Source organism: Fukomys damarensis, unplaced genomic scaffold (assembly GCF_012274545.1).
Source record: "Fukomys damarensis isolate Sample0158 unplaced genomic scaffold, DMR_v1.0_HiC HiC_scaffold_16, whole genome shotgun sequence".
Lineage (NCBI taxonomy): Eukaryota > Metazoa > Chordata > Mammalia > Rodentia > Bathyergidae > Fukomys > Fukomys damarensis.
The window spans coordinates 94,792,249-94,808,521 of NW_022900928.1; the positions used below are offsets into that span (position 1 = coordinate 94,792,249).

The 16,273-nt window shown below is 46.3% G+C and overlaps 1 protein-coding gene and 1 pseudogene across 1 annotated transcript; one reads left to right on the forward strand and one right to left on the reverse strand.

Moving 5' to 3' along the window:
* The window catches only part of LOC104850664, a 26,506-nt pseudogene extending 22,602 nt beyond the window's left edge, over positions 1-3,904 (reverse strand).
* A 189-nt stretch (positions 3,905-4,093) lies between these two features.
* LOC104850638 (LLLL and CFNLAS motif-containing protein 1-like) lies at positions 4,094-5,302 on the forward strand. Its single transcript, XM_033763972.1, has 3 exons — positions 4,094-4,122; positions 4,425-4,567; positions 5,124-5,302. Exons 1-3 carry the CDS (start codon positions 4,094-4,096, stop codon positions 5,300-5,302), a joined length of 351 nt encoding a protein of 116 aa, XP_033619863.1.
* The last annotated feature ends 10,971 nt before the right edge of the window (positions 5,303-16,273 follow it).

Genomic DNA, 16,273 nt, shown 5'->3' on the forward strand with positions numbered 1-16,273 from the left:
CAGGCTGGGGTGGGGACCCTTGTTCAGCAGAACCAGAGGAAAGGTCAGTGCAGAGCTTGGGGGTGTGTGGTCTTTGGCCTTCAATTCTACAAGAAGAGAGCACACCTTAGCCACCCGCTATGTCACCCTGTTGTCCCCTTCCTCTTTTTGCCAACCTGGCCCTGGCACTCACCATAGTAGATCAGGTTGTGGGGACTGTGTTCAAAGACAAGGCCTGTAGCCCTGGCAGACTCACTGGCACCATGGGAGAGGAGGGCTCGTACCAGGTTCACGTTCTGGTTCATGACAGCGATGTGCAGGGCAGTCTGACCTGGACAGAGAGAGCTGTCAGCCCCTGGTCTGTCACCTGCCCGCTTCTGGAAGGGACATAACAACCCCACACCCTGATACTCTTGAAGGAGTTCTTTGACAGGTCTTCACACAGAGCCCAGGGTTCTGCAGAGTGATCAAGGACTGAGAACCACTGTTCCCTGCCCAGCTCATTGTCCCTACCCCTCCACTAGTGGGTACCAAGGGTTCTTGCTGTCATGAGGACCTAGAGATACATCCTAAGGGACCATGTGAAGGTTGGAAGGAAATACAAATAGCTCAAGGAGATCAGGGATATTTAATGTGCAGACCAGGCTACTGCATTTCTCATAGATATGTAATAAAAGCGCTTTCTCCTGACTCTCTATCATTTCCCCAGGGCCACCCTTCCCAGGCCCAGGTGAAAAAGTGACAGCAGTTCTTCCCATACCCATTGAGAGTTAAACTGCAGCAACCTCACCTACATAAGGCTCACACAGAGTGGGCTCCATGACCAGGTCAGGAGCAGCCTCCATCAGCAGCATGGCAGCCTCCAGGTTGTCGTAGAGGGCGGCGGCTATGTGCAGTGCTGTCTCTCCCAGAGTTCCTGAGGTGGAGTAGGACAAGGATGCCAGGCACTTTCCACAGTCCCTCAGGGAAGGAGTGCCTGGCTCCAGAGATAACTCAAAAGGTCCGTTTCAAAATCCCATGTAGTCCTTAGTCCCATATACATCCTTCTGCCCCACCTGTATCCCATTACACTCTGATCTCACCTCTTTGTCGAAAGTCACAGCTTTGGCCCAGCAGAAGTCTCTTAAGTGTACACAGGTTATTTTCGTTGGCTCCCCGAAGCAGTGGAGACTCCAATGTCCTGGAGGAAGGTGAATAGGATTCAGGTACAAACTGTCACAGACAGGCCATGAGAAAGGGGTCCAAAGGAATTATCTGACTAAGAGGGTCACGACTTCCACAAGATGTGCCCAAACAAACCGGCTTTATGACTCTTGAGTTGTTTGTAGGGCTATAGGGACTGATGTGAGATTTGGACATAGACTGGTCACAGGGATTCCCTGAACTTTCCTGTGATTCCTGTCATGTTAATTTCTTCCATGCAAGGCCAGCCTGCTGGTCTTGTGACTCTGATGGGAGAGAGAGTTAAAAAAAATGCTCCATTCATAAAGTAAAAGGTGGCTGAAAAGCTAACACAGTGTCTTGCAGCTTGAGGGTCAAGGGGAGCTGCAGAACAGGGAGATGACTGATGAGTGCTACCCTGATGTCCTCCAGTCCCCCCTTCTGATGGTCCCAATGGAAAGCAAGAAGTTTTCTAGGTGAGGAAGCAGATTTGCATCTCTGACGATGGCCCCAGGAGAGACCTGCTGGGTGAGGGGTCTGCCCTGCTCTAACTCAAGCCCCCAGTCCCAGTGAACCCTGTGTCCCTGACCAGCCCAGAGTGGTCAGTGCTAGATTCCAGAGTTCATCCTTGTCTTGAAGACACTGGATAAACCCTTGTTTCAGTCCTTAGCCTCGTTGGTCCTTGCAGAGGGGACACCCAGAAACCAGCTGTGCCCGAGACCACACTGGTCCCCCTCTAGTGCAGGAGATGGGGAGTCAAAGTCCCAGAGTGGAAGCTGCTGAGCAAGCAGGGCCCCTGCCAGTTGGAGCGCTCAGTGCAAAGCACAAATGCAGGCCCCCTGCTCAAATTTATTTAGAATTTCAAGTTGGAAGTAGCAGGACACTGAACCTTGCACACAGCACTCTGAGGCACAGGGGCTCAAATCAGGCATGGCTGTCTGTTTCTCTCACCCCAGCCAGCTCCAGGAGGAGGCAGGGCCCCAACATTTTTCCACAGAGGCTCCCCCTGCCTACACTAGTCTTCCTGGGCCTGGACCTCAGGGCTGAGCCTCTGCAGGGACAACACTACATGGAACAACCATGGCTGGACTAAAGGTCCCAGGAGCAGCACAGCCTCCTTCACTCTCCTTGTACTCAGTAGCTGACACTCAGTGTAGTAACTGCAATAAAGGGAAAACTGTGCTGTGGTCTTGGCTGCTCTAGAGGCTGAGGCAGAAGGGTCGTCAGTTCTATTCCAGCCTGGGAATTTAGCAAGAAATCCTCTCAAAGTAAAATAAAAGATTGGAGATGTAGCTCAGCAGTAGAGATACTGACTAATATGTGCCAGGTCCTGGATTCCATCCTTATTGCTGTTAAAAAATTAAATAAAAACAACACCAGACTCAGGACCCTCCCCTGTCAGACAGGTTGTCCTGCTAAGCTGGTCACCTTCAGGTATTACCAGAACAAATTTCTCCTCTCCCTTGCCTAAGCAAATAGCTTTCATTTATGCTGATGGTTACTCCTCTCCTACCATATCTCCTAAAGAAAAACCCCTTCAAAACCTGAGGGATTTGTTCCCTGCCCCAGCAGTCTGCCCTCCAACAACCTGGTCTTGCCTGCCCTTGCAACCCTGCACAACTAGCTTCTTCTCTTTGGTCTCCCTTGGTTCACTTTCTTTGCCCTTCCTGGAGGCAGGCTCCCCTTACAGTCAGGTGAGTGATCTGGACCTCAGTCTCCCAACCTTTAAAGTAGAAGTTAAGTAGGTGTATGTAGGTGGTGGCTTCTTTTCGTGCCAAGAAACCGAGAGGCTCCTCCCTCAAAATAGCATGGATATGATTAGAGATTTTATTTTTACAGGTCAGTGGGTACATGACAGGGGTGAACAGGGTACTGCCTACTTGAAACTTTCCTCCCTATCATACACCCTGCTATACCAGTCCTGTCATTCCCTGACAACTGCTTTGATCACCAGGAAGTATGTAAAAGGCGGTGCCTGCTGTATTATGGGCCTGTCTGTGAGTGTGCATAACATTCCTGGAAGGAGTCCCGCTGTGTACTTTTGTTTTTGTTGTTCCCTCTTGCATGGAGAGTATGTGTTTCTGCACGCATGCAAGCATGTGATTTACTGACAGCAGGAGAGGTGTGAGCAGCTAGTGAGAGTTCCTTCCTCCTTGTTCCTCCTCAAGTGGCTCTCTGGTTTCAGGGGAAAGGCTGTCGTAAACTTCTCTGCCAGGAAGCAAAAGGCCCGTGCTCTCCAGGGCAGGCACTGGGGCACTGAGGGAGGCTTTCCACAGATCCACCACTGGCAGCCTTATCTCCCAGCTTTTCCTGCACACACACTCACTTTTCCCAGTGCCAAGGAGCTTGCAGATGAGCTGCAACACACTGTGGCCAAGAGGACAGGAAGGTGTGAAAGAAGAGAGCAGGGCATTTCAGCTTGAAGGTGCAGGAAGGCAGAGTTAGAAAGAAGAAAAACAGGGGCAGTGAGGATACAGAAGGGCCTCAGTGTGGGGGCAGATCCCACCTCATCCCTGGCTCTTTGTACATGGGGTGCACGTCTGTCTTGGCTTTGTCCCTGTGCTCTCTTCCTCTTTTTTCTCTATGTCCTGGTCTGTCCCTTTTTCTCCTTGTCTGTCTCTATGCCTATGCAGTGTCTCTCTGTCTCTTTCATGCACGTATAGCTACATTCTCACCCTCCCTCTATTCCACCCCATCCTCTGTTTCTGACAGACTCAAGGACCATGTCAAGCACCAGGCATGCCCAGTACATGAGGACCCTCATTTCTGCATCAGGTCTGGGACTGCTCCCTGCCAGCCCTTCTCTTCCGAGAAGACTGCATAGAATACTGGGAAGCTGCCATCTTTATATACAAAAGTCCAAACTGCAAGTCCTGCTCTGACTGTTGGCAGTTGTATGGTCCTCAGTGAAAGAGTCACTCGTACTGTGAATCTCAATTTCCTCGTCCCTACAATGGGTGTAGAGGGCTATTACTTTGGAGGGTTGGTGACTCTGTGTATCCAAAGCAGCAGTGCCTGTGACAGGACTGCTGGATAACGTGCTCTGGCCATCCTGGAAGCTTCTGCAATGGCCTGCTGGCTGCCTAGCCATAGAATGCTCTGGTGAGCTGGAATGAAGGTCAGAGTGAAATCTGTGGAAGGTCAGAATGAAGCACATGGAGTCAGAGGTCTAATGGAAAAGCAGAGGCAAAAACGACACTGGGCAGGGGTAAGGGCTGGGACCCTGAGAGGGCAGGAGCCTGGAGTAGTGTGAACTAGGGCCAGAGGCCCTGGTGGGTGGGCAGGCCCAGGACTTCCCTGGGCTTGCAGCCCCACAGGGCAGCATTCCTGGCTGCCATTCTGCTGCTGCAGATGAAGGGGGCAAAGACTCAGAAGGGCAGCAGAGGCCCAGAGAACAGGGACCTAGAAGAGAAAACGCCCCCTGAAGGTAGGTGGGGAAGGGGAGGCCATTCTGGAGGGAAGGCTGGACCTGTCAGAGGTCAGGCCCTAAGCAGTTGCTTAGGTGAGAGTGGATCTCCCATGGCTTTGGGTTACGGGAGAGAATGCCAGGTCCCCATCATCATGGCATGACCCCAGGGTGTCCTGAAAAAGGTCTGGAGTGTGGGTTCCTCACCAGGGGACAGCACGGCCAGCTGCTGTGCATGCAGCTTCTGTGTGGGTGGACAAGCATGTCTGCCCGTAATACCTCTGTGGTTTTCGATGCATTGGATGGTGTCGCTCACTTTAAGATGGGGTCACACTGCGGAGGAGGCAGTGTTAGAGGTGTGTGTGAGGAGGGCTGCTTGAGCTGGGGCTGTGCTGGAACCCAGGTCAGAAACGACCTCTAGACAGTGCATCACATTCCGGCCAAAGCCCAGGATGTGGCCATTGGGCTGAATGCCCTTGGCTCTCCCCACACCCCGACTTCTTCCCCTTCTGGTTCAGGGTCAGGGTAGGACTAGATCAGGGTCGGGCCTGGCCCTCTCTGTCCTCTCCTGTTCCAGAGCAGGGCCAAGAGCAGTATGAAGAGCACTTCATGGCCTCCTCGGTGGGTGAGAAGTGGCAGGTGGTGGACATGGTCCAGCAAGAGGAGGACTTCATCTCCGAGGCAGCAGCTGTCCAAGACCGCCGTTTTTATTTCGCTCTCTGCTTTAACCTGGCCAGCATCATGGCTTTTTTATGAGGGACATTGAGGCCGAGGCAGTGGTCTGGCTCCTGGAGGAGGAAGACCTGGATTTTTACCTTCGCTTCTTGATCGCTTACTGACCTGCTCTCTCCACTGGGCTCCACACCACAGCTCCCCAAAGAGATACCCATGCCCCTCCCTGCACACTGCTCCCTGCTCTTGCCAGTGGCACCTGTCCTTAGGGTGCAGCCTCGGAGGCTTTCCTGCCATGGCTTCTGCCTGATGCCACCCAAGCCCAGAGCTCTGCATTCCAGGGCCAGAGATCTCAGATCCACACCCTTTTCCCTCCCAGTCTTCCCCTGGTTTTGTCCAATATAGCAGTTTGGAGGGTGGAGGCATTGACAGTAAAATTGCAATAAAAATCTGAAAATAATTAGGAGCAGCTTTCTGAGACTTAACCAAGCCCTTGAGTTTCTAACTGCTCTGTTTAATTGCACAGTCTTTGACCTTCAGACCCACCAACTCACTAGTTGCCTGATCTTACCTATTCTCATGTTCAGGGAGGCCTTCTTGGCATTTCGCTCTCTTATCTTTTCTGACTTCTAGGCATAAAACATAGCATGTAAATCATTAAGAGATGACAGAAGCCAACTGTCAGCTTTTATTTTTGTAAGGGAAAAGGATGAGGGAGGGAGCTGTTGAACATCTGCATTGGAATCTCTGGCTTTCCAGTTACAGATGGCAGCATCTGGCAGGGTTCACAAGGGCTCCCCATGAACAGTGGAAATGCCCGCCAAAGGCTGTGTTGTTTTTGCTTGTGTGGGTAGACTGGAAGCCTGGTGGTGCTGGGTTGTGAGTGTCCTGAAAATCTGGGGGATTGGGCTTCCTAAACATCACACCACTCGAGGAAGAACAGAGGCCAAAGAAGAGTAAGAAGCAGGTGCTGACCAGTCATTAGGACCAGGAATGCATGGAAACGGGATCACTGCGGGGAAAATGAAGAGAGGAATAGGAATAGAATGTTCCAGGGTTACACAGAACATTTGCCATTTGCAGGTCATTTAGTATAGCCCTATGCATGTGGGGAGGGCCTGGCTATAGAATAAAAAGTTATGAGGGAGGGAAGTGGGTCTGATGGAAGATTCTTCAAGGATGTCTCTAAGTGCGTTGGGAAATTTGGAACTGCTCTTGCAGAGGGAGCATGGGTACAGAAGTGTGCTGTGTCAAGGTGGAACTGGCCCTTTGCTGAGGAAGGGAGTGTACAGTTAGCCTGTTATCATCTCATTTTAAGGGATATCAATTTCTAGGGCATGATAGAAGGAGAAAATTGACTCATCTCAAGGAAAGAACTAGATGTAGTTCTTTTTATGGGGAGAAGATTTTGAATTTGGTTAAAGAATTAATTAGCAATAACCTGCAGGATTATTCTGAGCTGATAACTGAGAAAAGAGGACAGTACGGACTTTTGTGGCAGTGGTTGAATGACTGAGAGGGTCTTTGGGAAGTGTGTATCAGGGAGGAAAGTTCTTTGAGCATTAGTCACGGGGTTCTTCTCTGAGAAGAAGCAAGCTGTGGAAGGAGGGGGCAGCTTCCTACCTGAGCATAGCTCTGGAAGAAGAGCTGATAGGGGCTGAGGTCTTGGTTGGGTAGCGTGGTCTCCCTAATGTACTGTATCAGCCTCTTGCTGTATGCCTGTGTGGAATATGAGGCTGCCTTTAGGCTTCAGATTCATGGCCACGGTCACTCGGAAGTCCAGTGTTCTCTACACAGCCACCCAAACAACTTCCTGGCCTTTATCACCTCTGCGCTGATATACTGGCCTAGGCCAGAGGAAAGAGCACTTGCCAGAAGACCTAGAGCTGTCCTAGAAAGTGTGGGATCTATGGTGTAGGAGAAGGAATCCTCACACTGGCATCTGTTCAATAGAGATATGAAGGGAGAAAGTTATGCAACTGTGGTTGCATAAGTGATAGTGGAAAGGACACTTGAGGATAGGATAAGGTTTCTAGCTTGCTGGTGAGAACAGACATGGCCTTCGAGTACCTGCAATGCAGTGGCCAGCCTCCCCTGCCGTTGTGTCCAAGACATTGTCCAGAAATGTGTGGAAACTACTGAAGGAGTTTCTGCTATGTAATGAGAGGGCAGCTTAGCGGCACTTCAGATAGAAGAGTGTCTCATATAGGACACACATATAACCAGCTGGAAAGGCGTTGGCCCACAAAGGCGCTTTGGCTCTGAGAGCTACCAGGCTGGAGGAACTTTCAGAAAAGGGGGAAATCTAAAAAAGACGGGAGGAATGGCTATTTCCCAGGGTTTCACCAACTCCAGGGCCCAAGGATCTGTGCCAGGAACATGGAGGAAATGGTAAACTGGCTATACTGAAGGTCAACCAGAAAGATAGGCATTGGCATGCAGGGATCTCAGCCTGATGATTCCTTACACATAGGGGCAGGCAAATTGCAGAGCAGAGGGAGAGGAGGGCCATCATTTCCTTCTTTGATCTCAGGGCTCTTCTTCTGCTCTGCCTAAGGTTTCCCAACAAGTTGCATTCTCCCCAGTTTCACAGTCTGGGTGTGCAGTTCCTGTCTTCCCCTCCATCTACTACCTTGTATCTATCTTTGGTCGTGGAAGAAAATGAATGACAATATCAGAAGCTGGGCTTTGGCCTCTGACTTACTGAGTTCAAACACTGACTCTGCTATTTTGTGTTACCTAAACACAAGCAAGTCCTTTAACCTCTCTATGCTTCAATTCTGTCTCCTATAGAATTACAATGATGATAATCAAAATGAAATGAAGTTGTTTCTTCAAAGTGCTTTCAAGAATCTCCAGCATGAGGCAGGCGGCAAACATCTAGGGTTATCGATTTAGCCACTTCAAGATTAAGTCCTGCCATGTTCATGTCATATCAGGTATTAGATAAAGAGGGAGGTGACTTCGGCTTCATGGAATGCAATTTTCTCATTTTATTGTTGAAGAAACACAAGAGCAAGAAAGCTAGGTGATGTGGCCAAATTGGTGCCTGCTGTGGGTACTTTGTGTTCCATATGCCCTGTTTGTGAACTATGCCCTGTTGAGGGAGAAAGGAGGCCTTGGGAATTTCCTCTGGGTCATCTCTTCCTCTCTTTCCCAACTCTCATTCACCTACACTACCAAGCAGAGTAGGGTGAGCAGAGCGAGAAATATAGAGGTTCTTGGACGGGGACAGCTCTCACATATACCATGTTAGGTGCATGGGCCAAAGGCCTCCTTGACAGTCAAGGTTGCCAGGGTGGGCTTGAAGAAGGTGCCCACATCCTCCACGTACTTCCTCCATCGCTGGTCGGGTAGCTGCAGAGACAAAGCTGGGATCAGTGAAACTTTTCCCAGGTCTATGTTGTCTAAACTTTCACCTCAGATGGACACTTTTTACTGAAATTCTTGTCTTCCTTTATTACATCCTGTGGCAACACACTCTTTTGCAGAAGGGACCTGTGTCCTAGCCCTCTAGGACTAGTCTTGGGAGCTTGCCTAAACTCATGCTTACTCTCTTTTGACTTGAAAGGAAGGCCTAGGGAAGCATCCCTCTGGAGAAATAGATGGATTCTGGGAAGAGGAGGAGAAGAAGCCAAATCTGTCACTTAGCTGATCAGTTATCCGTCCTAGCTACACGCTTCACACACAGGGCCCTGCAGTGACCCTTACTTTGTCAGAACTGAAGACATTCATTTCATTTCTGCACCATCACATATGCCCCCTCTCCAAGTATGTCTATCACACTGTAGGATCTTACCTACCAGAGGAAAAAAACAATTGGTAAAGAGGGGCTTTAGATGCCATATTGTTTATTAGGAGAAGAGGACCAAAAAATTACTATGTGTATACTTCAAGAGCCTTGGAAACTTTTAGCCAAATCAAGGAAAGACAATGAGGTGAGAAGATGGAGGATTTTGATTTCAGAGGTGCAGAGCTATTTGACAGCAGTTCAGGAGAATTATCAGTAGGACCCAAAGAGAGATACTAGGGGAACTCTCTATGGCGGTCCAGGGAAGCTTTGAAGAGTTGACCAAGGGCTAAGACCAGATATGACAAAGGGCAGATGAAGAAACAAATCCAAGGAGCCTGAAGGAGGAGAGCTGAGCTGAAACTTACAAAATTCAGCTCACATGCTATATTGGCTACATTCATCTAATTTGGTTTGTGACCAGAATCATAGAAAAGAATTAAATTCGTGAACAGAAGTACCACTGTAATATGAAGCTATGAGACTATTTCTGTAACTAATTTGCTTTGCAAAGATGTGCCTGCAGGTAGGAAGGCTGCCACTAGTCCTCTCATCATGGTGGAGCTGGTCTTACGACCAACATCAGAAGCCTAGGGTCTGTCAAGGCCACAGCCAACTGCAGAGCTCACCCTGCTGAAATGAGCTGTGTCACGTAGGAACAGAACTCTCTGCCACTGGAGAAGCCTGGGTAGTGCTCAGAGATTCACACTAGAGGGAACAGAAAGATGAGCCTTTATTGTAGTGGGTATAGAAGAAACTCTTGGGTTGGCTTATTTGGGTAGCTCATCATTTTAGAGATTGTTCCAGACCCAGCTGTCTATTTTGAGTGTTATATTCTCTATACCATAAATTCTGCTCATATCTCTTATTGCAAGAAAGGTTCAGACTCTGGTGTGCTAAGAAAGTGGAGGGAAGGCAGGGTCTGATGGCAATGACTGGGTCATGTGCAGGCTCAGCTGGCCATGGTCAGCATCCTACCTACTCCAGACAGGGTTGGCTCCAGGAGTGCCCTCTACTAGACTATTCCAGTGCTTGTGACAGCAGCAACCCGCACAACTTGATCTTGGGGATATGAATCTACCTGCTCTTTCACTTCTCCTGATTCTTTCTTCCTGATTCCCTTTGCAAGCACCTGACGATTTCTCCAAAATCATTTGGTGAAGTACCTGGCTACTCAACAATATACACACCTCTCTTCAGAAGACTACCACAGCTGTGTATTGTGACAAGAACTAGGGGAAAAGATCTCCACAATATAAGGGATGGAAGAAATATTTCAATAAAATGAAATTCAGTGGATGAATTTTAGAGCACTGAAAAGAAATTTTGTGTATCACAGCTGAAAAATGAGTAATATTATTTAGGAAATGATAGCAATCAGGAAAAATTCCAAGAGTATGGAAGGAAGCAAAAATTTGGCCAATCTTCAATAGGGCTGAAGTAGAATTTATAGACGACAGGATAGTCAGGAGTTGTTGAATTCTAAACCAAATTCTAGAAGGAATCCTTAAAGACATGGTTTGGGGACACTTGGAAAACAATATGTAATTATTAAGAGCCAGAATGGGATCAATGAGGTCAAATGATGGCAAAATAATAAAAACATCTCTAATGGAAAGGCTCATCAATCTGGGGTACAGGACAGAGTAAGAGCCACACAGTCAGATCACAATGATGCAGGGACATAATTGAGTACGGTGTCCAACACCAGAAGCCCAGGGCTTGTCTGGTCCACAGCCAACTGCAGAGCTCACCCAGCTGAACTGAGCTAGGGTACTTAGACATAGCACCACGCACTACCAGTGGAGAAGGCTGGATAGTGCTCAGAGCTCTGCAGGCAGGCACAACAAATTCACAGGCTGGAAAATCTGATTTGGGCACAATGGAGATGGTTACATAATTTAGCCTTTTAGAATAAAGATGCTATAAACTGGAATGCCTTGTAAAGACTATGGTCTGAAGTCTGAATTCATGACCATTGGGTAGAACCAAAACTTTTAGTGAAAGACAAAACATTGATGTTGTCTTTGAACACATTCTCACAGAAGTTGGGAAATCCCATTGTAAAATTTGAAATATATTCTTTTAAAATATAAAACAGATAAATTCTTCTGCAATCCTAATTGCATACAGTGAAAAGCAGAAGTTGTGGTAAGCTAGATGACACTCCCCTTCCTGCCCAGGCCCCCCTTCCTAATTGTGCAATTCACTCTGCTCAGCTGCTCTGGCCTGTTGGTAGTTCTCAGGCACCCAGGGCGCCTTGCAGCAGCACTGCTGGGCACTGCCTTGCATGAAAGCTTTGTCATCTTTTCCTGGCCAGAGCATCACATTTTAGTGAGTGTCCCGTGCATGTCCAGTGAGATGAGATCTCTTCCTTTGCCAGAGAACCCTTTCTTCTTTCTAGATATTCCTTCAGTTTTACCTAATGCAAAGAGATCCCACTCATACCCAAACCTTGCCTGCTTGCCCTCTCTTGCTGACACCAAGAGCTATCTACACCAGAGTTTCCTAGGAACACAGCTGTGCCCTTTGCATGACATAGACCATGTCCAGCAGCCGTAACAGAAATCATGTAAAACACAAAGTCAAAAATGTCTTCGATTCCACCTGTTGTTGAAGAGTGTGCTAACCCATTGCTTTTAGCAGTCATGTATTTCTTAATCCTTCACAGAACACAGCCTTGTGAGCCAAACATCTATTTTGGAATCTGTTCCTTCACTTATGAGCAATGTGGACTTGGAGAAGTTATATGGCCTTTCTGTGCCTACATATGCAACTGCAAAAATGGAGATAAAGACCTCAGAGGTTTTATGGGAGAATTGATTAATATATGCTAAGTTCTACACACAGTGCCTGACAGCAACTTTTCAAGGTGCATCAGCTATTGTCCTCATTAGACATTAGATTTTGTGTTGCTCCAGAACATGAAGTGACTTCTCTAAGGTCACAGCACTCTTTGCTGCCATAGCTTAATTTAGCTTTTAAGTTTGAGGACAGTTATGTTTGTTGATGGAAAGGACAGTGATTTTGGTTTTTGTAAGCCTTCTACATTCTTTAAGCAAAAGTCTCATTGTAGGCAGCTGACACTCCAAGATGGGACATCAAGCCATGTTGCTTGGATTCACAGGAAATTATTTGCTGCCAGAAATTTTGCACTGACCCCATGAAGAAGAATGGAGATTCTATCCTGCTTCACCTGAATCAAGACATAGGGTGAGCATGAATTTCCTGGGATTGTACCTTATTGCATGAAGGTCCTCAGGTGTGTTCTGCAACACAGTGACTAAGCACACAGATCCTGAACCTGGGGGTTCAAGTCCTTCTCTAATGAGTTAATAGTTATATCACCATGGTGAAGTTTCTTAATATTTGAATATTTATTTCCATATCTGTAAAACAAGGATAAAATGGTACCTTGTGGAATTTTGAGAGTTAAAGCACTTCATAGATGAAAGCATAGAGGAAAATACCTATAAACAATAACTATATTCCAGTCTCTGTGAATACATTTGCTCCCTCTCAATTCCACAGATATTTCAGGTTTCTTCAAAGCAGAGTAATGTTCACAAATTAATGAGAAACAAAAATGCTTTGCAAGACTAAGCCAAGGCCATCCCCGAGGTTGAGGTTGACATGGATCTGATGTATCAGACATCTCCACTTGCATTTGGATATGTCTGACCCAGGATGTCAAGGTTCTCAGTAAAGCAGTTACTCTGCAACTTGGGATGTGCCGTAGACTTTGGCTTGTCAGGTATATTTCCTACACACTCCTCTCCTCAAATATATTAGCATCTCCTCCAAGAAGCCAGGTATGATCCAACAAATCCCATTGGATTAGAGATAAAATTTTTGTGAAACACATTTGAACATCAAAGTAAAAACCGATGTTCAACATGCATAGCCCTTATCCAGTGAATCTTAAATTCTCAGGCCAGGTTTTCAAATCATGGAGTGAACAGTTTAGGGCTGATGAAACAGCAAGAGGAGCCCTTGAGAGTTTCAGGTTTATATTAAAGTTCAGAGACATGACCAGGAGATATGCTTCTAAAGGTATGGTATCTAGTAATTTAGTTCTCAGATTAAGCTCTGTGCTCTCAGCTACCTGCCATGTTACAAAGCCCAGACACAGAGGAACTTCTACCTTCCTGTCCTTTCTATGAGAGAAATACGCCCATATTAGTCCCTATCTTGAAAATAACAATGATTCATCTGCTCACCACGAGTGGTTGCTCTATCAGCTCCTGCAATTTCTGGCTCAGTTCTTTTGTGCCTCTGGGAATTTGGTGTCCAGGGCTGGAATAAGGGGCTCCACTATCCCCAAGATTATGTGGTTCTGTAGAATGTCCCTAAAGAAACAAAAGAGATCCCACATCAACCATGGGGTTCTGAGGACACCCTTCCTAAACACTCCTCTTGTAAAGTCATCCAACTTGGTATTCCTGGGGGCAACTCCTTTTCTGTATCTATAAAGAATAACTGTGGTGACACATGAGCAAACCAGGAAGAGCCCTTTCTTAATGTGAGCTAGAGACTGAGATAGGAGAGAAATGAATTAGGAAGAATCCTTCTCATGTCACAGGGAGAGAAGGACCTGGGCTATAGAAAGGCTGGACTTGGATTAAACACAATAGATTAATCTATTTCCACAACCAAAAATCCCTCTGGTCAGGTGAGGCTATATCCCCCAACCATTTACAAATCATAATTTGAAAACATATAAGAGTTTTCTAGGCTCAGTGTAGGGGATTTCTATAGGCAAGGAGAAGAGCATATGCAAAGAAAAGAGGAATATTCTTAGAGCTACAGGTGAGTCAGCAGAGCAGAGTACAAGGGGGAGAAAGGAAATACAGATAAGAGTGGAGAAGTGTCTGGGGATCAGAGCACTGACCTTGCAGTACTTTGCTAAGTGCTACATACCATATCTTGATGACTTGGTGAGTCACTAAAATGGGAGGCATTAAACAGAGAGAACTGCATAATTAGCTGTTGATTTAGAAAAGCTCTTACGGGAAAAATGAAGACTGAATAAAAGGAGGGGAATTATAGAGCTGGGACAAATAGTTAAGCAGTTTTAGAAGAATGCAGATTAACAATAAGGGGAGCTAGAACCACTCCAATCTTCCCAGAACTGGCCCTGCTGCTCCTTCTCTCCCCCTCACTTAGTGTCCTTGGATCCCATAGCAACAATTTTCCCTTCAGATAGATCAATGCTTTATATTGTCCACATATCTCTTCTTATCTTCCCAACCTGAGATATTCCTAAGAGATGATGTCCTAGAGTTAGAGACAGACCTCCCTTCTTACCTGGTAAGTGTGTAGAGAGGAAGAAGAGGCTCACAAATAGATTGTTCGGAACAGGAAGCGGCCATACTGACTCATCAAATGTGCCAGATTTTTGTATGAAGTTGTAGAAAGTCCATTTACCAGAGATGTTCCAGCCTCCAAGCTGAGACGGAAGAGAGGGCTGAGCATAGGAGGTATGAGACTTAGCACCAGTTGCCTGGAGTTTTTCATACTTTCATAGCTGCTATCTCCTTGTTTTGGAGTCTTTGGGTCTTCCTAGGTTTCCAGCTCTACCCTTCTTTCTCTGCCCTCAGCCTACATCTTTATTCTTCACAGAGCATTGCCATTAACATTTTCCTCCTAGAACATGGAAATTCCTAGAAAAGTGGTCCAGACAGTAGGAAAAACAGCAACCACAAGTCTCCATTGTTTCTATGTGTTACTTATCCTGAAAAGATGATGCCCCACTTTTCTCATCTCATCAGTACTTGTCTGAGGGGACCATTTCTTGCAGCTTCAATGACATCTATGTCCATGCAGGATCCATAGTGTTGGAAAGCTTCTCCTCCCAGAGCCAGGGTGCCAGGATCCTGGGGCCTCTAGAAAGAAGACATAGGGGAATGAAAAGAGTACTGGCTGGAGTAAAGACAAACAGAGAAAGTAGGAGACCGGAAGCTACAGGAAAGAAAGGAAGTTCCACAAAGGGATATGGAAGGAAGGGAAGGGGCCAAGTCTAGGAGAACTACCCAATTTGGAATGGATCAAAAAAAGGATAGGAGCAAAGAAATGAAGTACAGGCATAATGATGAGGAAAACAAAGGAAGTGTTTAAAGGAAAAGACAAGGAAGAGAGGAAAAGAATAGAATAGGCAAGATTTGAGTGAAGGACAAAGGGTAGAAATGAAAGGCAGGGGAGAGGTGAGTTAAGAAGTTAGAAACATATAGTAAGCCAGAGGACTTTGAGTGATTTCAGGGAAATAAATTCATATGGGAAAGTTTATCAAAGTGAAGAAATGAGTAAACTAAGGATTCACTTAGTTCAAACTCTTTTCATCCCTTGATCCCAGGAAAAAAAAACAAGCAATTATAATAACCTTAAAAATACATCTATCTGAATCATCTACCTTCTAACATCTAAAACCATCCCATCAAATCTCCTGATTTTGTTCCTTCATCCAACTGTAGGAAGTAGAATTTTTCCTGAACATATTTTTTTTTAATCACTGTTTCTTAACTGAAAATAACCTTCATCTCAAAGAGAGCCTACCTCTTGTTCTTTTCTTCTGAAAGGCAGAGAAAATTCCAATTTATGCTGTCAACAATTTATCTAGGTTTCCTTGGAAAGGAAGTGCTTGGTTATCTCACGTTTTTATTCCTAGAGCTTCAACAGTGCCCACCAATTCCGTGGGACTCACTCCCAACCTCTTATAGGCCCTCGAGGCTTTTTCTCAGTTTTCTTCCCAGTCCCAGCAGTTGTTTTTTCTTCTTTAGAGCCTTCATCTTCCAGAATGTTCCTTACCTCCACTGAACTTGTCTTTTCTCTTCTGGCATTTCCTTTTTGCCTTCTCATATTTTTCTTTTCCTTATTGCTTCAGCAAAGGAACAAAACTCTCTCCCTTCTTCTAGTTATACTCTCCTACCTCCTTTCTCTCACCACACTCTCCAGCCATTCTTTTGATGCCAATGGTCGAGGTTTAAATTGCTGGCCATGGTCCAAGGCTTCGGTGGAGAAGCAAGAGGTCATTGTGAGAGAGGAGATTTGGAAGGGTGGAGCAGGGAGAGAATGATATTGAAAAGAATGCACTGAAAAACCAGGGTTGGAGGGGGGAAAATGACAGTACTGAGAAAAGAATGAAAGTCAAGGCTGAGTTGAAGAAATACGGGTGAAATATAAGACAGAAACAAAATTGATAGGAAATAACAAAGCTGAGACTCATTTAAAAATAAAACTTGAAGATAATGGAGTAGTCACAGATACAT

Excerpts from the sequence above, each read along its gene's own strand:
- LOC104850638 (XM_033763972.1), top strand. The coding sequence starts at position 4,094 with ATGGGTGTAGAGGGCTATTACTTTGGAGG. Across the intron at positions 4,123-4,424 it reads GAGGGCTATTACTTTGGAGG|GCCCAGGACTTCCCTGGGCT; the intron begins GTTGGTGACTCT and ends GTGGGTGGGCAG. Across the intron at positions 4,568-5,123 it reads AGAGAAAACGCCCCCTGAAG|AGCAGGGCCAAGAGCAGTAT; the intron begins GTAGGTGGGGAA and ends CTCCTGTTCCAG.